Source organism: Oncorhynchus kisutch, linkage group LG1, assembly GCF_002021735.2.
Source record: "Oncorhynchus kisutch isolate 150728-3 linkage group LG1, Okis_V2, whole genome shotgun sequence".
NCBI lineage: Eukaryota > Metazoa > Chordata > Actinopteri > Salmoniformes > Salmonidae > Oncorhynchus > Oncorhynchus kisutch.
This window is the reverse complement of record NC_034174.2, coordinates 34,292,704-34,317,894: the sequence shown is the minus strand read 5'-3', so window position 1 is coordinate 34,317,894 and position 25,191 is coordinate 34,292,704. Positions and strand designations below refer to the sequence as shown.

Sequence of the window (25,191 nt, the reverse complement as noted above, 5' to 3'; positions counted from 1 at the left end):
TTATACTTCCCCGCTTCCCCAGGCTCTTTGTGAGCTTATTTGTTTGTCCTGCTGATACTGGAAGGGTGAGTATCCACTGGTCAGTGACCTCAAATATACTGAAGGACTTGGTTTCTCAGATAGTAATTATTCTAGTGGCGAAATTAGTAAAGATACCTGTAAAGAAGGCTGGAGTAACAAATAATTGTGCCTCAGTATGTTAAGTGATGTGCTACTAATGCTATCACAAGAGGTGTACCCGGCGCTTGACTGTTTCTGCGTTCAACACCACAAACAAGTCAAGACCTGTATGTACTGTAAAGCCCTTTAAAGTCCTCCACCCCTTCTCCGGCATTTCCCGTAAACAGAGAAATGGACGCTCAAAGGCAGGACACTTCCTCCCCAGGGATGACCTGACAATGACCTCACAGGCCCCACACCCAGGCCTTCCTGTAGCCAACACCTAGCCTATGGGCAGGGCTCCTGACCACTGCTGACCAACCTCTAGCCAACACCTACAGGCAGAGCCCCTGACCACTGTTGACCAACCTCTAGCCAACACCTACAGGCAGAGCCCCTGACCACTGTTGACCAACCTCTAGCCAACACCTACAGGCAGAGCCCCTGACCACTGTTGACCAACCTCTAGCCAACACCTACAGGCAGAGCCCCTGACCACTGTTGACCAACCTCTAGCCAACACCTACAGGCAGAGCCCCTGACCACTGCTGACCAACCTCTAGCCAACACCTACAGGCAGAGCCCCTGACCACTGTTGACCAACCTCTAGCCAACACCTACAGGCAGAGCCCCTGACCACTGTTGACCAACCTCTAGCCAACACCTACAGGCAGAGCCCCTGACCACTGCTGACCAACCTCTAGCCAACACCTACAGGCAGAGCCCCTGACCACTGTTGACCAACCTCTAGCCAACACCTACAGGCAGAGCCCCTGACCACTGCTGACCAACCTCTAGCCAACACCTACAGGCAGAGCCCCTGACCACTGTTGACCAACCTCTAGCCAACACCTACAGGCAGAGCCCCTGACCACTGCTGACCAACCTCTAGCCAACACCTACAGGCAGAGCCCCTGACCACTGTTGACCAACCTCTAGCCAACACCTACAGGCAGAGCCCCTGACCACTGCTGACCAACCTCTAGCCAACACCTACAGGCAGAGCCCCTGACCACTGTTGACCAACCTCTAGCCAACACCTACAGGCAGAGCCCCTGACCACTGCTGACCAACCTCTAGCCAACACCTACAGGCAGAGCCCCTGACCACTGTTGACCAACCTCTAGCCAACACCTACAGGCAGAGCCCCTGACCACTGCTGACCAACCTCTAGCCAACACCTACAGGCAGAGCCCCTGACCACTGTTGACCAACCTCTAGCCAACACCTACAGGCAGAGCCCCTGACCACTGCTGACCAACCTCTAGCCAACACCTACAGGCAGAGCCCCTGACCACTGCTGACCAACCTCTAGCCAACACCTACAGGCAGAGCCCCTGACCACTGTTGACCAACCTCTAGCCAACACCTACAGGCAGAGCCCCTGACCACTGCTGACCAACCTCTAGCCAACACCTACAGGCAGAGCCCCTGACCACTGTTGACCAACCTCTAGCCAACACCTACAGGCAGAGCCCCTGACCACTGCTGACCAACCTCTAGCCAACACCTACAGGCAGAGCCCCTGACCACTGTTGACCAACCTCTAGCCAACACCTACAGGCAGAGCCCCTGACCACTGTTGACCAACCTCTAGCCAACACCTACAGGCAGAGCCCCTGACCACTGTTGACCAACCTCTAGCCAACACCTACAGGCAGAGCCCCTGACCACTGTTGACCAACCTCTAGCCAACACCTACAGGCAGAGCCCCTGACCACTGTTGACCAACCTCTAGCCAACACCTACAGGCAGAGCCCCTGACCACTGTTGACCAACCTCTAGCCAACACCTACAGGCAGAGCCCCTGACCACTGTTGACCAACCTCTAGCCAACACCTACAGGCAGAGCCCCTGACCACTGTTGACCAACCTCTAGCCAACACCTACAGGCAGAGCCCCTGACCACTGTTGACCAACCTCTAGCCAACACCTACAGGCAGAGCCCCTGACCACTGTTGACCAACCTCTAGCCAACACCTACAGGCAGAGCCCCTGACCACTGCTGACCAACCTCTAGCCAACACCTACAGGCAGAGCCCCTGACCACTGTTGACCAACCTCTAGCCAACACCTACAGGCAGAGCCCCTGACCACTGCTGACCAACCTCTAGCCAACACCTACAGGCAGAGCCCCTGACCACTGTTGACCAACCTCTAGCCAACACCTACAGGCAGAGCCCCTGACCACTGTTGACCAACCTCTAGCCAACACCTACAGGCAGAGCCCCTGACCACTGTTGACCAACCTCTAGCCAACACCTACAGGCAGAGCCCCTGACCACTGTTGACCAACCTCTAGCCAACACCTACAGGCAGAGCCCCTGACCACTGTTGACCAACCTCTAGCCAACACCTACAGGCAGAGCCCCTGACCACTGCTGACCAACCTCTAGCCAACACCTACAGGCAGAGCCCCTGACCACTGTTGACCAACCTCTAGCCAACACCTACAGGCAGAGCCCCTGACCACTGCTGACCAACCTCTAGCCAACACCTACAGGCAGAGCCCCTGACCACTGCTGACCAACCTCTAGCCAACACCTACAGGCAGAGCCCCTGACCACTGTTGACCAACCTCTAGCCAACACCTACAGGCAGAGCCCCTGACCACTGCTGACCAACCTCTAGCCAACACCTACAGGCAGAGCCCCTGACCACTGCTGACCAACCTCTAGCCAACACCTACAGGCAGAGCCCCTGACCACTGTTGACCAACCTCTAGCCAACACCTACAGGCAGAGCCCCTGACCACTGCTGACCAACCTCTAGCCAACACCTACAGGCAGAGCCCCTGACCACTGTTGACCAACCTCTAGCCAACACCTACAGGCAGAGCCCCTGACCACTGCTGACCAACCTCTAGCCAACACCTACAGGCAGAGCCCCTGACCACTGTTGACCAACCTCTAGCCAACACCTACAGGCAGAGCCCCTGACCACTGTTGACCAACCTCTAGCCAACACCTACAGGCAGAGCCCCTGACCACTGCTGACCAACCTCTAGCCAACACCTACAGGCAGAGCCCCTGACCACTGTTGACCAACCTCTAGCCAACACCTACAGGCAGAGCCCCTGACCACTGTTGACCAACCTCTAGCCAACACCTACAGGCAGAGCCCCTGACCACTGTTGACCAACCTCTAGCCAACACCTACAGGCAGAGCCCCTGACCACTGCTGACCAACCTCAAGTTTCAAATGAAAGTTTTATTAGTGGTATGTACGGGATACACATGGTTTACACCGTCCAAAGAAATGCTTACTTGCTGGTTCCTTCTCCATAAATGCAACAACAATAAGAAATAAGAAAAGATAAGAATACGAACATACAGGTAACTGCTCAGTAGAATATAATAAACATTTTAGCATAGGTACAATATAGGAACATTTACACATGTTTTGGGGAAGGAGAAATTGGGGGGGCAAGTGTTTCAATTGTGCAGTATTTAGCAATCATAATAATATTCTGGTAGCAGCAGTTGTGATGTGTATGTAGCATGAATGTGTGTGTGTGAGCGAGTGAGTACATGTGTGGTCAGCCCAGTTCAAGTGTTCAGCAGTCTGATGGCTTGTAGATATAAACGTTCTCTGAGCCTGTTGGTATCAGACCTCGTGCTCTGATATCATCAGCCCGATGGTAAGGGAGTGAACAGCTCGTGGCGGGGGTGTGTGGTGTACTTGACGATGCTGCGGGCTTTCCTCGGGCACCGTTTGGAGTAGATGTCCTGGATGGGTGGGAGCACGGTCCATGTACTGGGCTGTCTTCACCACCCGCTAGAGGCCCTTGCTGTCGTGGACGGAGCAATTCCTGTACCAGGCCGTGATGCAACTGGTCAGGAGGACGCTCTCAATGGTGCAGCAGTAGTATTTGGAGATAAATTATTCAGCCACCTTAGGAAGTAGAGATGCTGTTGCACCCTCTTGACAAGTGTGGTGGTGTTGTTGGTCCATGTCAAGTCCTCAGGGAACAGAACAGAAAACTGTAAAATAACAAATTATTTGAGGAACAGAACCCGAACCAAAAATGTAAATATTATGTTCTGTTTCAGAACAGATTTTTTTTTTAAAGCATGGGAACCGATTATTAACGTACTTTCACGCGTTTTTATAGTCCCACAAATGTTTTTTATTTTTTATTCAAACCTGTGTAGAACATTATTTTGCTGGTCGGAACAGTGGAATGCAACGAAAAAATTCTATGGTTCTGTTCAGAATGAAACGATAGGGCTGGATGCTTAGAAACTCAAAACTGCTCTACTGCAGTCCTTGATGTGGATTGGGGCATGTTCCCTCCTCTGCTTTCTGAAATCAACCATCAACTCCTTTGTTTTGCTGACGTTGAGGGAGAGATTGTTGTCCTGGCACCACAATGCCAGTTCACTTACCTCCTCCCTACAAGCGGACTCATTGTTGTTGATTATCAGGCCTACAACCATGGTGTCATCAGCACACTTGATGACGGAGTTGGTGTCGTGCAAAGTCACACAATCGTGGGTGAACATGGAGTACAGCAAAGGGCTGAGGACACATCCCTGGGTGCCCCTGTGTTAAGAATCAGTGTGAAGGAGAAGTTGATGCCAATCTTCACTGCCTGTGGACTGCCCGTCAAGAAGTCCGGGATCCAGTTGTAGAGGGTGGTGCCCAGACCCAGGGTGGTGTCCAGATAGTCTGTAGTCCTTGCCAAATGCATTGTGAGTCTGAGTTGTCGAACATCAATTCAAGTTTGAGTCTGTATTGTCTTTAGCCAACACCTACAGGCAGATCCCCTGACCACTGCTCACCAACCTTCAGCTACAACATACAGTGTAATTGTCATGACCATGACAAACTGATTAATAGCCAAAAGCCTGCTATGGAAAGTAAAGACAGTCAATATGTGCAGTCTAAAACCATATCAGTTGTTACGGCTTTCTTCCGTTGAAGGAGAGTCGGACCAAAATGCAGCGTGGTTAATTCGATACATGTTTAATGAAGAATAAACACTAACAATACAAAACAATAAACGGAACGTGAAAACCTATACAGCCTATCTGGTGAATACAAACACTGAGACAGGAACAATCACCCACCAACACACAGTGAAACCCGGGCTACCTAAATATGGTTCCCAATCAGAGACAACGAGAATCACCTGACTCTGATTGAGAACTGCCTCAGGCAGCCATAGACTTTACTAGACAACCCTACTCAGCCACAATCCCAATACCTACTAAAACCCCAATACAAAAACACAACACAAAATAAACCTATGTCACACCCTGGCCTGACCAAATAAATATATAAACACAAAATACTAAGACCAGGGCGTGACATCAGTTCAAATGAGAGAGTAGAAAACAGTAAGACCCTATGTGTTTGGTACAGGCAGTGGATCTCTGACCCTTTATTTGCAAACAATTTCATTAGAAATTCCTTAAAAGCACACAACAAATGTGTAGGTATTAAAATATCTGTGTTGAGGTAACAAGTGTTGTGAGTGTTATATCTGAGTGTTGATTCTAGTGGGGTTAACACCAGTGGGATTGAAATTGACGCCACCTGCGGTGAATAAATGAAGTGTTAACCAGGTGCTACTTGACTGCGTTGAGTTCAATTTCCGTTAGCTCTCTCAGAGTGAAAAAGACATGGGAAGGGGCCATAGTATCATATTTCCCAGTATGATTTATTGCAGGTTGCTTTTTAGAAATAGCTTGTTTTAATATCTATGTTTCTGCATGCACATTGATTGAGTAATTGATCTTATACTACACAAAGACAAATACAATTTTCCCATTATTGAGATGGCTGTACCATTTAAGACGGTTTAAGTGGTCTCATTTATCATTCTTCCCTACCTTGGCAGTCATTCTAACTGCAGTGATTAAAAGTTTCATTTGTTGGATATTCTAATACTGGCTGGATTCCAATAGGAACTATACAATTTGCAAGCCATCATATTATGGCTTGCAAACCGGGAGTTTCAGACCACTGTGTTAAGGTAAAATAAGGCTGTCAAAGTATTTTAACAATCATGTCTCTGTCACTAGCAAACACAGTCATGGGTGGTACTGTTACTTCTAAAATTCACTCAAAAGGCAACCTTGGAAATAGATATGAAAATAATGCTTTAATCCGCAGGATTCCCCAACTGGAGCCTTATTCTAAAATTTATGAAATTGTTTTTTCCCTCATCCCTCATTTTCCCTCTTCACCCAATATCCCATTTTGACAAAGCAAAAACAGGATTTTATAAATTATACATTTTATAGAAACGTATTACAAATAAAAAATGGAAATATCACATTTACATAATTTAAAAATTTATGTATTGACACCCTTTACTCAGTACTTGGTTGAAGCACATTTGGCAGCGATTACTGCATCGAGTCTTCTTGGGTATGACGCTACAAGCTTGGCACACCCGTATTTGGGGAGTTTCTCCCATTCTTCTCTGCAGATCCTCTCAATCTCTGTCAGGTTGGATGGGGAGCATTGCTGCACAGCTATTTTTAGGTTTCTCCAGAGCTGTTCGATTGCGTTCAAGTCCGGGCTCTTGCTGGGCCACTCAAGGACATTCAGAGACTTGCCCCAAAGCCACTCCTGCATTGTCTTCGCTGTGTGCAGGAGCAGGATTTCATCAAGGATCTCTCTCTACTTTGCTCTGTTCTTCTTTGCCTCGATCCTGACTAGTCTCCCAGTCCCTGCCGCTGAAAAAGATCCCCCACAGCGTGATGCTGCCACCACCATGTTTCACCGTAGGGATTGTGCCAGGTTTCCTCCAGACGTGATGCTTGGCATTCAGGCCAAAGAGTTCAATCTTGGTTTCATCAGACCAGAGAATATTTTTTTCATGGTCTGAGAGTCTTACGGTGCCTTTAGGCAAACTCCAAGCTGGCTGTCATGTGCTTTTACTGAGGAGTGGCTTCCGTCAGGCCAGTCTACCATCAAGAACTGATTGGTGGAGTCCTGCAGAGATGGTTGTCCTTCTGGAAGTTTCTCCCATCTCCACAAAGGAGCTTTCTCAGAGTGACCATCGGGTTCTTGGTCACCTCCCTGACCAAGGTCCTTCTCCCCCGATTGCTCAGTTTGGCTGGGCGACCAGCTGTAGGAAGAGTCTTGGTGGTTTCAAACTTCTTCAATTTAAGAATGTTGGGGACCTTCAATGCTGCAGAAATGTTTTGGTGCCCTTCCACAGATCTGTGCCTCGACACAATCCTCTCTGAGTTCTACGGAAAATTCATTCGACCTCATGGCTTTGTTTTTGCTCTGACATAACCTGTCAACTGTGGGACCTTATATAGACAGGTGTGTGCCTTTCCAAATCATGTCCAATCAATTGAATTTATCACAGGTGGACTCCAATCAAGTTGCAGAAGCATCTCAATGATGATCAATGGAAACTGGATGCACCTGAGCTCAAAGGGTCTGAATACTTATGTAAATAAGGTATTTTTGTTTTTTATATTTAATACATTTGCTAAAAAAAAGTTACTGTTTTCGCTTGGTTATTATGGGGAATTGTGTGTAGATTGCTGAAGGGAAAAAAACTAGAATTAGAAATTAGAAATTAGAATTAGGCTGTAATGTAACAAACTGTGGAAAATGTCAAGGGGCCTGAATACTTTCTGAAGGACATAAAAAAACTTTTTTTTTAAACCAGGAAATCAGCTCCAATGATTTAAATATAAGAAATCTGTTCCAAAGTATTCCCACGCATAATAAAGGGGCAAGAGGTGACCGTATACAAATGTAAGCAAGGTTTGAAATGTTTATGTTTTAGTCAAACATTATATTCGGCTTCTTGCGGTCAATTTGCAGTCTACAAATTATTTGTCATTATGGTCCGGCCCCCCCGACCATCCACTCAAGAAAAAAATCGGCCTGTGGCTGAATCTAGTCGATGATCTCTGTCCTACAGTGTTAAAACAACACCCCAAAACAAGTCACTGTAAGACCACAGGTGTTAATTCCCTAACACTATGAACAGCATCAGCTCTAAGAAAGTGTTAATTTAAGTCTGAATTTGCAACACCCTTGGTGTTAGGGACTCAACACTCTTGGGGTTTTAGTTTATCAACACTGAAAGTGTTAGTTTAACACTATTTCGGTGGGTCATATTATACACACTAAGAAAGTGTTCAATTGAACAATGTGGGTATTAAAATTGTAATCTATGCAATGCACCAATATGTCACCTTAATGCTGGGGTGTCAAACAAATTTTGCACCAGGGGCCGCATCCGGTCTTCAACGAGGTCCAGAGGGCTGCACCGATTTTTGGGCACTGTCAAGAAACTATATGACAGCTGGACACTGTCAAGAAACTGTATGAATATAGGTCCATTATCATTTCTACACAGTTTCCATTTGGTTTTAGTCATTTTTAAGTATATTGATTTTTTTACTCAAACCACCTTTGGACCCCCTTGACCAGATCGTATGTTTGACACCCCTGCGTTAATGTGAACTGAACATCTTTTGAATGCTTGTGATGCAACAACATGCAACAGCATCACTAATTCAGAGGATTCCCAGAGACCTGTGTATCAAAACACCCTTGTGTTTAACTCCCATACACCTCCAGAATAGTAAACATGGCTACTATACTGCATTGCTGAGGGCAACACATCATAGAGCTAACGGAATACTGAGATTGCATCTCCCAATCTTCTTTCTGATTACCTGCCTGAAAGGAAGAGTGATGAGCCCAAAATGTTCTGAAAATGAATCATCCGGCGAGGTCTGTATAATACCTTAGGTAGCCATCCAAAGCAAACTATGACCTGCCAAAATGAACTAATTCCAACTGTATGTGACTGAACATGTAAGCACAACTTCCAAGCGGTCTCCACCAGTCCTGCGGCCCCACGGTCTCCCATATGTCATGTGCAATATGATGACTATAATGCTTAATGATGATTATAGGGATAGGGTTGTGTGTGTGTGTGTGTGTGTGTGTGTGTGTGTGTGTGTGTGTGTGTGTGTGTGTGTGTGTGTGTGTGTGTGTGTGTGTGTGTGACTGACCACTGTGTGGTCAAGGCAGCAAGGGACCCTCCCTTAGGAACTGTTCTAAATCCCTTATCCCTAGGGAGTAGTAAACACACACAACGGGGACACAGTAATCAAAAAGACTAGTGCTCTGTATAAGAGGTGGCAGGGATCACTAATATTACAACCGGGAGCATCTATCTACTTCAGTGGTTCACTCTCATACAGTACACACATAACCCACCACACATTAAAACAAATGAATGTTACAAGTGTGTTGTATGTTACATGAATATTACAAGTGTGTTACCAGTGCAAACTATACACCTTGAGATCTAAGGCAGATGTAAAAGTTAACTCAAATTTACCCATACCTTTCAGGCTCTTGCTCAGGCGACAGAGCTTTTCTCTCAAACCCAGGGAAGCTACTCATATCCACGTAACCATCGGTGTCATTGGCAGAGGACAGCACCCGACTCGTGTGGTCAAAGAACTCTGCAAAGGTCCCAGGTCGTACAGGCCTCCGGGAAGGGATCTGGATGTTCTCATAGTCGGAGCTGAGGGTCTGGGCAGGGATATTCTCGTAGTCTGACATGTCAGTGTTGGGAAAGGAGATGGAGCGGGGCTTGGTCAGAGGGAGGGGGGTGTAGGGGGCGCGGGAGCGGTCCTCAAAGGACTCCACCCGTGCCACACTGCGGTTGAGGAAGGCCACGGAACCCCCTTTTCTCTTCCCATCCTTATAGAACAGGAAGGTGGAGGGGGAGTCCGGAGACCGCTGGGGCTTACTGACCATCCGGGACTTGAGTTGTGGGGAGCTGCCTGTGCTGCGCCTCTCTAAATCAAGGACCCTGGCAGGGCCGTGGTGGCTGGACTCAGGGGAGGACCTGGAGGAGGACACATTGACGTCCACCAGCAGCTTGCTCTCTGTCTTCCTCCTGAACTTCAGCATCAGGAAGCGCTTGAAGGAGGACTTCTTCTTTTTCTGCCTGTCTGGGGAGTCCCCCTCGATGAACAGGGATGGAGAGCTCTTGGTGATGGGCTTCTTGGTGATGTATGCTAGCTCAAAGGGAGGAGGGATGTCCACCATTGAAGTAGGGGTGGACAGGCCGCTGGAGGGCAGGGGACTTTGCTGGGTGAAGCTTCCAGAAGAGCCCATAACACAGGGCAGGGAAAGGCTGTCCTCCCTCCTCTCCCCTGGGGAACCCTGGCCCTCCCTGTACACACACAGGGGCAGGTCCCGTCCCTCCATGGAGAGGGAGCGGGGGTACAGGAGAAAGCGATGTTGTTTGGATGAGCTCTTGGCCCAGGTTGAGTTTAACATGGGACTGCTGCTCAGCGCGGGTCCGCTCCGGTCCAATTCCACCTCGCAGTAGTTCTGAAGGTGGAACTCGGAGCCCGCCTCCTCAGGAACCGTATCAGGCACGTAACCAGACACTTTCCCTGACAACGACCGGGACCTGGTCACAATGGATTTTCTGTCAAAAGGCAGGAAATTCTCCCCCTCTGAGTCCAGGCCTGCCTCTTCGTAGACATGCTCATCACTAAGGTTACCTTCTATGTCGGTTGTCTCATCCAGGTAGGGAATGATGTGGCCCTCAAGGTCCTCCTCATCCCTGAACACATCAGAGTCTGGGGAGCGCAGCTGGCTGTCAGAGAACGATGAGGCCTGGGAGGTGTCTGTGTCCGCTGGCACAGAGATGGACACCAGCCTGAAACGGGGCTGGTTGTTACTCTGGTCCAAGAAAGCCTCCACCCTCTGGACTACAGGCATCCTTCTCTGACATGAACCTGTCATGTTCTCCCTGTCGTCATCATCGTCATCTCCTATCTCGACGTAGTCCTCAGAAGAGACACACTCAATATGGCCCATGTCCTCACACAGGGAGTCATCGTCACCTATGGCTGCGTACTCACTGGGCTCCGTGGTCTCTGTTGTGACCAGTGAAGATTCTTCCGGTGTGCTCTCACTCTCTGCTGATCCGTCACCTTTGCCCTCTACAGGGCTCTGCTCTGGATCCACAATGTCCTCAGTTGAGATGTAGTAGGGTTCCAGGCTAGGGTCAACTGCTTCCTCCTCTGTGTTGAAAAGTTGTTTTGCTTTATGTTTGCTGTGTTGGCACTCACCCTCTTCCATACTGTACTGAACAGTCATGGGCTCTTCATCAATTATGGAATATGGTTGATACCTTTGTGCTCTCTCCTCTGAGGGACCAATGACATCATATCCAAAGTCCTCCTGTAGGACATTGGTAGGACTACCAGGGTAAGGTGAGGATTCCTCTACTTCCCCTTCATCCTCCTCCTTGAAGGATGGAGGCTCTTGGGTAACAAGGTCCTCCTCTACGTTGTCTTTGACGAGGAGATCTATGTGTTCCTCAGAGAGAGATTCTGTTTCTGTATCTGCTGTGGTATCAGCTGCGTCTTCTTCTGCTTCTTCTTCCTCTATTTGGTGCTCTTCCTCCACATTGTCCTTTTTTTCTTTCCCAGGCCAAGTTTCACAGAAGTAGCATGCTGCCTCCTCCTCCTCAATGCTGGTGATAGAGAAGCCATCTGTGTCGGCCAGCGCCTCGCCAGCATAACAGCCCTCTGTGTCAATCTCATCAGTGATGTCCGTGTCGATTACCTCCACCGAGTCCACTGAATAAATTGTGAATCCAGCATCACTGACCCCCAGTGTGTCCAGAGAATCCACCTCCTCTGCCTGAACACTGTCAGTTAACCTCCAGTCCTCCTCTTTCTCCTGCATCATCTCCTCCTCCACCTCCGGTTCCATCTGCTCTTCATAACCATTCTCAGGATCGTTGACCCCTGAACTGAGAGAGTATGAGTCATACTGAGGTTCCACTGGCTCCTCCTCCTCTAGCCCCTTCCCTCCACTCAGACAGTCCTCTGGCTCGTTCTCCTGGTCCAGGTCCTCATCTGAGGACAGCAGGTCCCCGTTGGTGCACCCCTCCTGGGCGTTGTTGCAGAGTAGGGAGGAGTCGCGCTCCTCAGGGTCATGTCGTACTGTGGGTTTGGGGGCGATGGGAGGTTTGGGGCCCCTGGCTAAGGAGCAGGACCGGGACATGAGGGGGGAAGGAAGCTTGAAGGTAAGGTGACTCACAAGTTTTGGTTTAGGAGCAAGAGGAGGCTTCTTAAAATCTGAAAAGAAAACAAAAGACATCATCATGAGCTACTATTAGATATATCCAAACAAGATAATGGATTATTCAAAATTTACAGAGGGGGAAAATTGTGAGGTTAGCGGTCTGCACAAAAAACAAATGTTATGGTTAAACTCAAATATATTGATTCATAAAAAAACATTCTTTATGGATTTTGTTTTTTAAATGGTATTATATGTATTAATGATATTATGAATATAAATGGAGGAGTTATGTCACATATGCAGTTAGCAAAAATATATGGGAATATCTCCTCAATCTAAATTTACAACCAATTGATTGCAGCACTACCACAAAAAATGGAGGAGGCAAGTGGATAAGGGAGAAGGTAAGGAACTTATCTGCCTGCCATATATTACAGATACAAATTGGCTGAAAGGAACTGGCATTAATAGAAAAATATACCAGTTTCATCTGAGGACAACAATGTTGACAGCTGCGCCATACATGTTGCAAAGTAAATGGGAGATTTATGATGTACCAATTCCATGGCACATGGTTTTGAACCGGTACAGTTTGTCAATTTAAATTATTATATAAAATTCTTGCCACCAACAGAATGCTATATACAGTTGAAGTTGGAAGTTTACATACACCTTAGCCAAATACATTTAAACTCAGTTTTTCACAATTCCTTTAATCCTAGTAAAAATTCCCTGTCTTAGGTCAGTTAGGATCACCACTTAATTTTAAGAATGTGAAATGTCAGAATAATAGTAGAGAGAATTATTTCTTTCAGTTTTTATTTCTTTCATCACATTCCCAGTGGGTCAGAAGTTTACATACACTCAATTAGTATTTGGTAGCATTGCCTTTAAATTGTTTAACTTGGGTCAAATGTTTCAGGTAGCCTTCCACAAGCTTCCCACAATAAGTTGGGTGAATTTTGGCACATTCCTCCTGACAGAGCTGGTGTACCTGAGTCAGGTTTGTAGGCCTCCTTGCTCGCACACGCTATTTCAGTTCTGCCCACACATTTTCTGAAGGTTTGATGTCAGGGCTTTGTGATGGCCACTCCAATACCTTGACTTTGTTGTCCTTAAGCCATTTTGGACTTTGGATGTATGCTTGGGGTCATTGTCCATTTGGAAGACCCATTTGCGACCAAGCTTTAACTTCCTGACTGATGTCTGGAGATGTTGCTTCAACATATCCACATAATTACACATCCTCATGATTCCATCTATTTTGTGAAGTGCACCAGTCCCTCCTGCAGCAAAGCACCCCCACAACATGATGCTGCCACCCCCTGATTCACGGTTGGGATGATGTCCTTTGGCTTGCAAGCATACCCAAACATAACGTTCCTCCAAACATAACGATGGTCATTATGGCCAAACAGTTCTATTTTTGTTTCATCAGACCAGAGAACATTTCTCCAAAGTACGATCTTTGTCCCCATGTGCAGTTGCAAACCGTAGTCTGGCTTTTTATTGCGGTTTTGGAGCAGTGACTTCTTCCTTGCTGAGCGGCCTTTCAGGTTATGTCGATATAGGACTATATAGATACTAGATAGATACTTTTGTACCTGTTTCCTCCAGCATCTTCACAAGGTCCTTTGCTGTTATTCTGGGATTGATTTGCACTTTTCCACCAAAGTACGTTCATCTCTAGGAGACAGAACGCATCTCCTTCCTGAGCGGTATGACGGCTGCGTGTTCCCACGGTGTTTATACTTGCGTACTATTGTTTGTACAGATGAACATGGTACCTTCAGAAATTGCTCCCAAGGATGAACCAGACTTGTGAAGGTCAACAATTTTGTATCTGAGGTCTTGGATGATTTCTTTTGATTTTCCCATGATTTCAAGCAAAGAGGCACTGAGTTTGAAGGTAGGCCTTGAAATACATTCACAGGTACACCTCCAATTGACTCAAATTATGTCAATTAGCCTATCAGAAGCTTCTAAAGCCATGACATCATTTTCTGGAATTTTCCAAGCTGTTTAAAGGCACAGTTGACTTAGTGTATGTAAACTTCTAACCCACTGGATCTGTGATACAGTGAATTATAAGTGAAATAATCTGTCTGTAAACAATTGTTGGAAAAATGACTTGTGTCATGTACAAAGTAGATGTCCCAACCGACTTGCCAAAACTATAGTTTGTTAACAAGACATTTGTGGTGTGGTTGAAAAATGAGTTTTAATGACTCCAACCTAAGTGTAGGTAAACTTCCAACTTTAACTTTATATTTCAAAGCGCACAATACACACAATGCCCCATAAAGATAAACTGTACGTATAAAAGTTTGTGCATAAAATAACATATGCGCAGAACATAATCCGGATCCGTAACTTGAGAAAGAAGTTTCCAGAGGGGTTTCAAATGGGGGTTCCCTAAAGTCTACTGATTACAATGATAAATAATATGACATTCTGTATTTTGTCCATTTCAAGCAATGTGACAAGAAACCTTACTTAATTCCCTGTACTTAGAATGTTGAAAATGTAACCATGGACATGAAACCATTCCAATCGAACTCTACCATTTTGAATAGGATGTATAGTACGTAATACTTAGGCTACGATTACTTATTATGCAAGCACTGTTCTAGTACGTGCTATCATTCTAATCCACAGATATCATACAATATTTTGAAATCATTATGAGCATGCTGAAATGTTATCATCTCAATGGAGGGATCAAAATATCAACAACAATCTGTGATTTAGACAGCATTTTTAAACATTAAAAAACATACATGATCCATTTGATTGTGTTTTCCACACTACCTGGAACATTTTAAGCCATCATTAGGCTTAATATATCATTTACTAATGAAGTTATGGCCAATTCAAATTACAGAACAGTAATTTGAGGGCACATTTCTACCATATTTTTGCAAAAAGTTTAAGGACAGATATACAGTATATGGCATAGTTGGGTTATTTTATTGTGCTCTCCTCACCACTTAAAACATTTAAAGATATCATTGGGTTGTATGTACCAGTTATTTATGGCAATATGGCAATGTGAATCCTGTCCAATTAGAACCAATGCAGCTGGTTGGCGGTCATTTTGGAAAATTGGTCCAGTATAATAGGTTAAATCTGCATTGGCACAGAAGGCTGCTGAGTGGAGGATGGCTCATATAAATGTCTGGAACGGAGCAAATAGAATTGCATCAAACACATGGAAACTGTTGGATACATGTAGCCGCGGAACTAAATATCCCTATCCTTTGCATGGTAACATTAATGTGCACCAAATATTTCATGTCAAATGAAATAATGACCCAACACATGTTTTTAATTTTAAATATCAAAGACACACCTTTATTGAATTGTTGCATTTTTTATTTACTGTTTGCGTATATTAATTCTAAGTTGAGTGCATGCTCGTTGATTTATATTTGCAACTTTATTAACAATCTGTTTTCAATTTTTTTTGACCATTTCAGCTCTTTTCTGGTGCCTTGTCTACAGCTTGGTGGCCAGGTGTGCTTGTTAGTGTCACGAACCTCGCTGAAGAGGGTGCCTCTTCCTGTTCGGGCGGGGCTTGGCGGTCGTCGTCACCGGCCTATTAGCTGCCATCGATTCCTTTTCCATTTGTGTTGGTTATTGGTTAATTGGGTACACCTGTTTTGTATTAGGGTTTGTTTGTAGGGTATTTAAGGGCACTAGGCCCGCTGGGTATTTTGTGCGGGCTTGTTAATTGTTACTCTGTGTTTGATGGTGTGATTTGCTTTCGTATCTTTATTCTCCGGTCTATTTTGCCCTGTGTGTTGGCGTGATCGTTTTGGTTGCACCAGTGAAATAAATTTGATAAACGACAGAACCCTGCTCTCTGCGCCTGATTCCACCCACCACTCATAGTTATTCGTAACAGAAGCCCGCACCGAAGAAATGGAGTCAGCAGGAGCAGCGACCACACCTCTCCCCACTATGGAGGAGCGCGTCCATCACCACACAGCTGTCCTCCATCGGATTGGTACGGCGATGGATCAGATGATGGAGAGGATGGAACGATGGGAGAGGAGTGGTCTACCGACGTCTATCTCAGCTCTCCCACTGCCGACACCACCTACACCACCTACTCCACCTACGTCGTCCTCTGGGTCCGGCGCACTGCGTCTCTCCCCCCCGAGGGAGTACGATGGAGCAGCGGCTGGGTGCCAGGGATTTTTGCTCCAGCTAGAGCTCTACCTGGCTACCGTGTGTCCGGCTCCCTCGGGTGAGGAGAGTGTGAGCCTCCTCGTCTCCTGTTTAACGGGCAAGGCCCTGGACTGGGCTAACGCGGTCTAGAACAGTCCAGACTCGACTCGGGACAACTACCTGGGACAACTACCTGGAGTTCACCCTGTTCCACCTCAGACAGGAGATGAGGAGCGCGCAGGACTTTGCGTTGGAGTTTAGGACCCTAGCTGCTGGTGCTGGGTGGAATGACAGGGCCCTAATGGACCATTACCGGTGTAGTCTCCGGGAGGACGTCCGCCGGGAGCTAGCTTGCAGAGACACAACTCTCTCCCTGGATGAACTTATAGACATGTCTATTCGATTGGACAACCTGCTAGCTGCCCGCGGGCGTTCAGAAGGGGTCCTGTTAATTCCACCTTCCAGCTCTCCCACTCCCACTCCGATGGAGTTGGGAGGAGCTGCATCTAGGGGGACCAGAGGGGGCTCCTCCTGCTCCTATTGTGGACGGAGAGGACACACATCGGACCGGTGTTGGAGGAGTCCCTCTGGGAGTCGAGATGGTCGGCGGAACACTCCTCGGCCACCCCAGGTGAGTAAGCACCAAACTCACTCAGAGCTCCTTGTTGGTCACATGTTTTTGTTCATTTTTTCCCCTGCGTTTTTCCCCTCTCTTCAGCATAAGGCGCTAGTCGATTCAGGCGCAGCTGGGAGTTTTATGGATCGTGGACTCGCCCGTAAATTGGGTATTCCGTTAGTGCAGATAGACCCACCTGTCCACGTGCACTCCTTAGATAGCCGACCGTTAGGGTCAGGGCTGGTCAGGGAGGCCACGATTCTGCTGGACATGGTAACGCAGGGGAATCATAGGGAGAGGATCAGTTTCTACCTTATTGATTCACCTGGGTTCCCGGTGGTGTTGGAGGTTCCCTGGCTGGCTATTCACAATCCCGTTATTTCCTGGAAACAGGGGCTCTTAAGGGGTGGTCAGACGAGTGTTCAGAGAGGTGTATAGGAGTTTCCCTCGGTGCCATGACGGTGGAGAGTCCAGACCAGGTTTCCACCGTGCGCATTCCCCCAGAATATGCCGATTTGGCTATCGCTTTTAGTAAGAAGAAAGCGACCAAATTACCACCTCATCGACGGTGGGATTGCGTGATAAACCTCCAGGAGAACGCTGCACTTCCCCGGAGTCATGTGTACCCACTGTCACAGGAGGAGACGTTGGCTATGGAGACATATGTCACGGAAGCTCTGAGACAGGGGTACATTCGGCCCTCCATGTCACCCGTCTCCTCGAGTTTCTTTTTTGTGAGGAAAAAGGAGGGAGGTCTGCGTCCGTGCATTGATTATCGAGGTCTCAATTCGATCACAGTGGGTTTTAGTTATCCGCTACCTCTCATCGCTACGGTGGTGGAATCATTCCACGGAGCGTGTTTCTTCACAAAACTGGACCTCAGGAGCGCGTATAATCTGGTGCGTATTCGGGGAGGAGACGAGTGGAAAACAGCGTTTAGTACCACATCAGGCCACTATGAGTACCTCGTCATGCGGGTTGAAGAATGCTCCAGCCGTCTTCCAATCCTTTGTAGATGAGATTCTCAGGGACTTGCACGGGCAGGGTGTGGTAGTCTATATTGATGACATCTTGATTTATTCTACCACACGCGCCGCGCATGTTTCCTTGGTGCGCAAGGTTTTTGGGCGACTGCTGGAGTATGACCTATACGTCAAGGCTGAGAAATGTGTGTTCTCCAAACCAGCCGTTTCCTTCCTGGGTTATCGCATTTCCAGCTCGGGGATGATGATGATGGAGTGTGACCGCGTCAACGCCGTGCGTAATTGGCCGACTCCGACCACGGTAAAGGAGGTGCAGCGGTTTTTAGGGTTTGCCCATTACTACCGGAGGTTTATCCGGGGTTTTGGCCAAATAGCGGCGCCCATTACCTCACTGCTGAAGGGGGGACCGGTGCGTCTGCGGTGGTCAGCAGAGGCTGATGGAGCCTTCAACCAGTTGAAGGTACTGTTCACTGGAGCTCCCGTGTTGGCGCATCCGGACCCTTCGTTAGCATTCATAGTGGAGGTGGATGCGTCCGAGGCTGGGGTTGGGGCCGTGCTGTCTCAGCGCCCGGGCACGCCACCGAAGCTCCGTCCTTGCGCTTTCTTTTCTAAGAAGCTGGGTCCGGCGGAGCGGAACTATGATGTGGGGGATCGGGAGTTACTAGCTATGGTAAAGGCCCTGAAGGTGTGGAGACACTGGCTAGAGGGGGCTAAACACCCTTTTCTCATCTGGACTGACCACCGTAATCTGGAGTATATTCGAGAAGCGAGGAGACTGAATCCGCGTCAGGCTAGGTGGGCCATGTTCTTTACACGTTTTAGATTTACGATCTCTTACAGACCAGGTTCCCTCAACACTAAGGCCGACGCGCTGTCCCGTCTCTATGACACCGAGGACCGGTCCATCGAACCCACTCCCATCCTTCCAGCCTCTCGGCTGGTGGCCCCAGTGGTATGGGAGGTGGACGCGGACATTGAGCGGGCGTTGAGGGTTGAACCTGCGCCTATACAGTGTCCGACTGGTCGAAGTTACTTACCGCTTGGTGTCCGTGATAAATTGATTCGGTGGGCTCACACACTACCGTGCGGGTCATCCGGGGATTGATAGGACAGTGCGGGGTCTTAGGGGGAAATACTGGTGGCCCACTTTAGCTAGGGATGTGATGATCTATGTCTCCTCCTATTCGGTATGCGCCCAGAGTAAGGCTCCTAGGCACCTTCCTAGAGGGAAGTTACAGCCCCTCCCGGTTCCACAACGGCCATGGTCCCATCTCTCGGTAGATTTCCTTACTGATCTTCCCCCATCTCAGGGGAACACTACCGTTCTGGTCGTTGTGGATCGGTTCTCTAAGTCCTGCCGTCTCCTGCCATTGCCTGGTCTTCCTACGGCTCTACAGACTGCAGAGGCTCTATTTACCCACGTCTTCCGGCACTATGGGGTTCCAGAGGATATAGTCTCCGATCAGGGTCCCCAGTTCACGTCCCGGGTTTGGAAGGCGTTTATAGAGCGTCTGGGGATCTCGGTCAGCCTTACCTCTGGTTATCACCCCGAAAGTAATGGGCAGGTGGAGAGAGTAAACCAGGAAGTGGTAGGTTTCTGAGGTCGTATTGCCAGGACCGGCCAGGAGAATGGGCGAGGTACGTCCCGTGGGCAGAATTGGCCCAGAACTCTCTTCGGCATTCGTCCACAAATATGTCGCCATTCGAATGCGTACTGGGCTACCAGCCGGTCCTGGCTCCATGGCATCAGAGTCAGACCGAGGCTCCTGCGGTGGAGGAGTGGGTACAGCGCTCTAGAGAGATCTGGCGGGCAGTCCAGGATTCTCTCAGGCAGGCCAGTGAACGGCAGAAGAGAGACGCTGACCGCCCCGGTGTTCGCACCAGGGGACAGGGTCTGGCTCTCGACCCGAAACCTGCCCCTCCGCCTGCCCTGCCGGAAGCTGGGGCCGCAGTGTGTGGGGCCATTTAAAGTCCTGAGGAGGATAAACGAGGTTTGTTATAGATTGCAACTTCCCTCTTATTATCGCATTAACCCCTCGTTTCATGTGTCTCTCCTCAGGCCGGTGGTAGCTGGTCCCCTACAAGACAGTGAGGTACCGGAGGTCCCTCCACCCCCTCTGGACATCGAGGGGTCTCCGGCGTACACAGTACGAGCTATTCTGGACTCGAGACGCCGGGTGAGGGGCCTGCAGTACCTCGTGGACTGGGAGGGGTACGGTCCGGAGGAGAGGTGCTGGGTACCGGGGAGGGACATTTTAGATCCTTCCCTCTTGAGGGATTTCCACCGCCTCCACCCGGATCGCCCCGCGCCTCGTCCTCCGGGTCGTCCTCGAGGCCGGGGTCGGCGCGCTGCGGGAACCGCGCGTCAGGGGGGGGGGGGGGGGGTACTGTCACGAACCTCGCTGTAGAGGGTGCCTCTTCCTGTTCGGGCGGGGCTTGGCGGTCGTCGTCACCGGCCTATGAGCTGCCATCGATTCTTTTTCCGTTTGTGTTGGTTATTGGTTAATTGGGTACACCTGTTTTGTATTAGGGTTTGTTTGTAGGGTATTTAAGGGCACTAGGCCCGCTGGGTATTTTGTGCGGGCTTGTTAATTGTTACTCTGTGTTTGATGGTGTGATTTGCTTTCGTATCTTTATTCTCCGGTCTATTTTGTCCTGTTGTCCCTTATATACGCCCTGTGTGTTGGCGTGATCGTTTTGGTTGCACAAGTGAAATAAATTTGATAAACGACAGAACCCTGCTCTCTGCGCCTGATTCCACCCACCACTCATAGTTATTCGTAACAGTTAGAGGGCGTGCTGCTAATTGGCACATTCTATTATCCTGACATGGAAGGGTGCGTTGGGGAGATTCCCCCTACATCCAGCATAGGGAAAACGGATTTCCCCAGTTTAAAATATGCTAGAATTTTCTATTTAAAATTGATATACTGTATTTACAACTAATCATGTTAATGCTTAAAATCATGTTAATGCTAAAAATGTAAGGAATAGATCCTTAATCATTTACGTGTATCTTTGTAGCCTACCTGCCTGAGAAATTTGGAACTGGCCATTCACTTTATATTCTATGTGCTAACCTTATGGCTTCAGTTAACCCTGAGAGTTGCGCCTGTTCAGCGATGTAGACCGCAGTTATACATTTAGAACAGTTTTACGTTGATATTTTACATACCCTAAAGTACTCTTTTTATGCACTATGGTTTTTGAATTCTCTTACTTTGTAAACAACTTCAAGTTTGGGAAAATAAAACCCCTGATATTTTCACCCCTACCTAGTTGTCTTTCGTTGCCTCCTTGTTCATCCCCTTCATATGGCGGCAGCGGTGGGATGGCCAGTAGAGGGCACTAGAGCTTACAGGACTTTTTTTCTCTTAACCAAAAACCAAGATGACCAACAAAGGACAAGCCAGGGTGAGGACCACTGAATATCCAGAAGAAGACTGTTGCAGGACCATTAGCCATGGTATATTGGCCATATACCACACATCTGGCCTTATTGCTTAATTGTATAACAGCTGATGAAACTAACACTGTGAAAGTGTGATTTTTTTAAATCAGTGTTATTTCTTGATAGTTGCTGGTTGAAAATACAATCTAGTATTCGAATGTACCAGAGACTACCAAAATAGAGCATGTTCAACAAAACAAAAATCTTAACCACCCCACACTGGCTTCCCAGACGCAAATATACTTTTGTAGGATAGCCAGAGGTAAAGTCATTATCTGCCAGGTGATTGGCTGAGCCTTCTTGGGTGTGTGACATCACTCCGAGCCCTTACCAAAACACAAAAGACATTGCAGACATTTTATCTTGCCTCGAATCTAAAACCAGTAGTAACCAACAACTTTAAGGACAGTTATCTTAAAATGAAAATACATATCTAATATTCCCGCATGCCAATAACATTGTCGCAAAGGAGGGCTTGCTAACTAGCTACAAGGTTTGAGTTACCTCAGCTGTTTTCTTATGAAACAGTGCAGCTAGCTAACCTTAGCTAGATTGCGTCTAGACTTGGGAGCTCATGGTCATGTCTGATAGATGCAGCTTTTGTCAAATTGACATAAAAGGTTGTTGCTTATTTGCTAATCCTAACCATTTTCCTAAACTAATTATCCTACTATCTTAATTATCCTAACCTGCTACGTAAGTTCTCCTAAACCTGCTACGAAAAGTCAATTTTGACAAAAGCTGTATCCCTTTTAGACCATACCGTCGCTCATGGACACACCATAGGCTTCAGGAGCCAGCTGCAGATGTGATTCCACCATGGGCAACAATAACTGGCTACTAGTTTGTTTTCAGACAAATATATTCAACTCATAGCTCGTTTATCCAGTGACCACTGCATTTAGAAGGATAGCTACCGACTGAAATGTAGCTAGCTAGCATGCTGGCTCACACTGGCCATGCAGTAGCCAACTAGCTAGCTAATAGTTAGCTTATCGTGGACACCAAACGACAGGGCTAGCTAGACTTGGGAGCTCATGGGCACACGGGCTACAATAGTAAACTAGTTAAAGATGATAACACCATGGGAAACAATAATTGGCTAGTTTGTTTTCAGACAAATATGTTCAAGTCATAGTTAGTTTATCGACTGACCACCACATTTAGGATACCTAAATGACTTAAATGTAGCTAGCTAGCTCACTGGCCAGGCAGTAGCCATTACTATCCAATAAATTGTGGATTTTGTATTCTTTGATACATTTGGGATAACATCAAGCAACAGACAGTTTGTGTAAATGTAAAAATAAGGATTAGTGGACTCCTCTTATGAATGATCGAACAGTGAAACTTAAATAGATTGGTGAGGCTTTCATTTATTTCCCAATGAATTAAGCTGAAGGTAGGTTTCTCAAGTCATTCGGTTCTTACTGTCTCAACCAATCACCCAAAATAACTTATGAATATTAATTACTTTGCCTCCGGCTATCCTACGAATGTAAATTTTGCTTCCCAGACTGCTTCCAATCATTAAAATGTTCCTTACTTAAAGGGGCAATCTGCAGTTGCTACATCAATTTTTTGTTTTCTAAATTAATTAATAAATGCCTCATAAGCTAAGTTCAACAGTCGTACCCCATCAGAACCCAAAATATATGCTTGGTTTACTCCAAATGTTTGTAAACAAAGTAAATATAAACAAACACTGTATAGGCTCAAACGATCATTTTCATCGCATGGATGTTCAGCCCTTCATCCATAGCTCAGTCTATGAATTTGAGAGTGGTTACATTTTTCCAGCCCCATCCCTCAGCTTTTAACCCGAAACAGGGGCAGAGAGGACCCTGCGTTATCATTTCAACTGCGGATTGTCCCCTTAAGGTATCTAGAATTAGTGTACCAAATTTGATAATTTTATCATAAAATGCATGATTATTTCCCCTATCCGCTGGGCTAGGGCACCTGGGAAGCGTATTGGCAGTGGACACTTTGCTCAGAGGGACACAAGTTAACACTAAAGGATTTACTAAAGGATTTCCCCAAGTCACTTTCTGCAATTCACCGGAGAGAAGCCCCTCTCATAGACTGTATTTGCTCCTTTGAAGTTGTGAGTTTCAAGGGACAAAAAAACTAAAGACAAAATAAAACATATGGTCATATGATATATATATATGGTCAAACAGGACACAGAAGGACATTACATAAGGACATTACATTACATTTATATGATCCAGTGGAGGCAGCTGAGGGAAGGACGGCTCATAATGGCTGGAATGAAGTAAATGGAATGGCATCATGGAAACACATGGAAACCATATGTTTGATGTATTTGAAACCATTCCACCAACTCCGCACCAGCCATTACCATGAGCCCATCCTCCCCAATTCAGGTGCCACCAGCCTCCTGTGATAATATCTCCTCAACATAACCTGAGGAAAACAGCACCCCTGGCTGTACCTTGAAGAACCAATCAGATTCTCAACAAAGCAGCAATGTGACAAGCATCATACAGGCTTACTTAGTCCTTGTAAACTGTCCCCATAATTACAACAGAACAATGCCATTGACAAACTTGTCAAAAATCTATAATGAGCATTAACAAAAGAATATCTGGTGTCTATAAATTCATAATCACTCATGTGTTTCGATATTAGATAAATCGATTATCCTATATATTAGATATATTTTTAGACCACCAACAGTCATTTCCCTTAACACTACATCATAGAAAGCCTAACTACTGCACTGTAGTTGTTCACAGTTTCAGATATAGACTAAAGACCTAGTGACTCTTTTCACACTAGGAATTTCAATGATTGAAATGATAAGATTGGAATTGCATTACCAGTTCTATATCTAAACAACAATTTGACCTCTATTTGGCTAGCCAACCACGCCTATAGGCTATCCCAGTCTGTGGCATTATGATCCCAGGTCTTGTCAACTTCCACAAATTGTAGGCAGCACAAGTCTGTCCCCCTCCCTTCACACAGAGTCCCGTTCCCGTTTTGTTATGGGTAGGACACATTCTTACAGTCCTTTTTTTATCGGGATAAAACAACTCAGACAATGCAGCGTTTTATTATGAAATGAACAAATGTTGTCAAGACCTAGGGCCTATTTGATTAGTAGGCTACATTTGTTCAAATCGAAGTGCTCTCATACCTGTATCCATTTTCAGGAACCATCCGCGCGAGCATCCGAACCATTTATCGTTCATTAATCCTTGTGAGAAAGCAACATCCCGTAGGCTATATTCCAGACCACACGTATTCCGAGAAACAGAAAGGAAAGCTATTCAAAGACCAGAAAGGTAAAACAATAACCTCAGTTTTATGTCATTTTTATTGTGTCAAGTTACTTTCCAGCTGTAGCGGTCCTCGACTGGTGGCGCGTGCATATGTGGTGAGAGTCGCGACTGAACATATGCTGGAGACTGGGAACTGAGCGCAGGAGGAGTTCCCTGGCGTTTCCTGAGGAGGAACCCACTGGTCACAAACTGGTTGAATCAACGTTGTTTCAACGTAATTTGTCAACGTATTGTGACATGGAATCTACGTGGGAAATGCATTGGATTTTAATGGCAACTGTTGTTTTAAGGGTGAAACTTCATCAAGACAAACCTTGTATAAATTGTTGAATTTGTACCTTTAAAACAACATCAAATCTTTAACATTATATCCACAATCATGAAAATAAACAATCAATTGGACAGCACTCCGACTGGAGAATTTATCTATGTGCAGCTCCA

General features: G+C 46.8%; 1 protein-coding gene across 1 annotated transcript in view; it reads right to left on the bottom strand.

Annotated features, from left to right (window-relative positions):
• LOC109895625 (FYVE, RhoGEF and PH domain-containing protein 5) overlaps positions 1-24,841 on the bottom strand; it is a 79,260-nt gene extending 54,419 nt beyond the window's left edge. The window contains exons 1-2 of the mRNA XM_031822455.1: positions 24,606-24,841; positions 9,503-12,269 (exon numbers count right to left, since the gene is read on the bottom strand). Of these exons, the coding sequence (XP_031678315.1) occupies positions 9,503-12,269; positions 24,606-24,660 (2,822 nt within the window). The 5' untranslated portion in view covers positions 24,661-24,841. The remainder of the gene's footprint in view (positions 1-9,502; positions 12,270-24,605) is intronic.
• Positions 24,842-25,191: the final 350 nt, after the last annotated feature.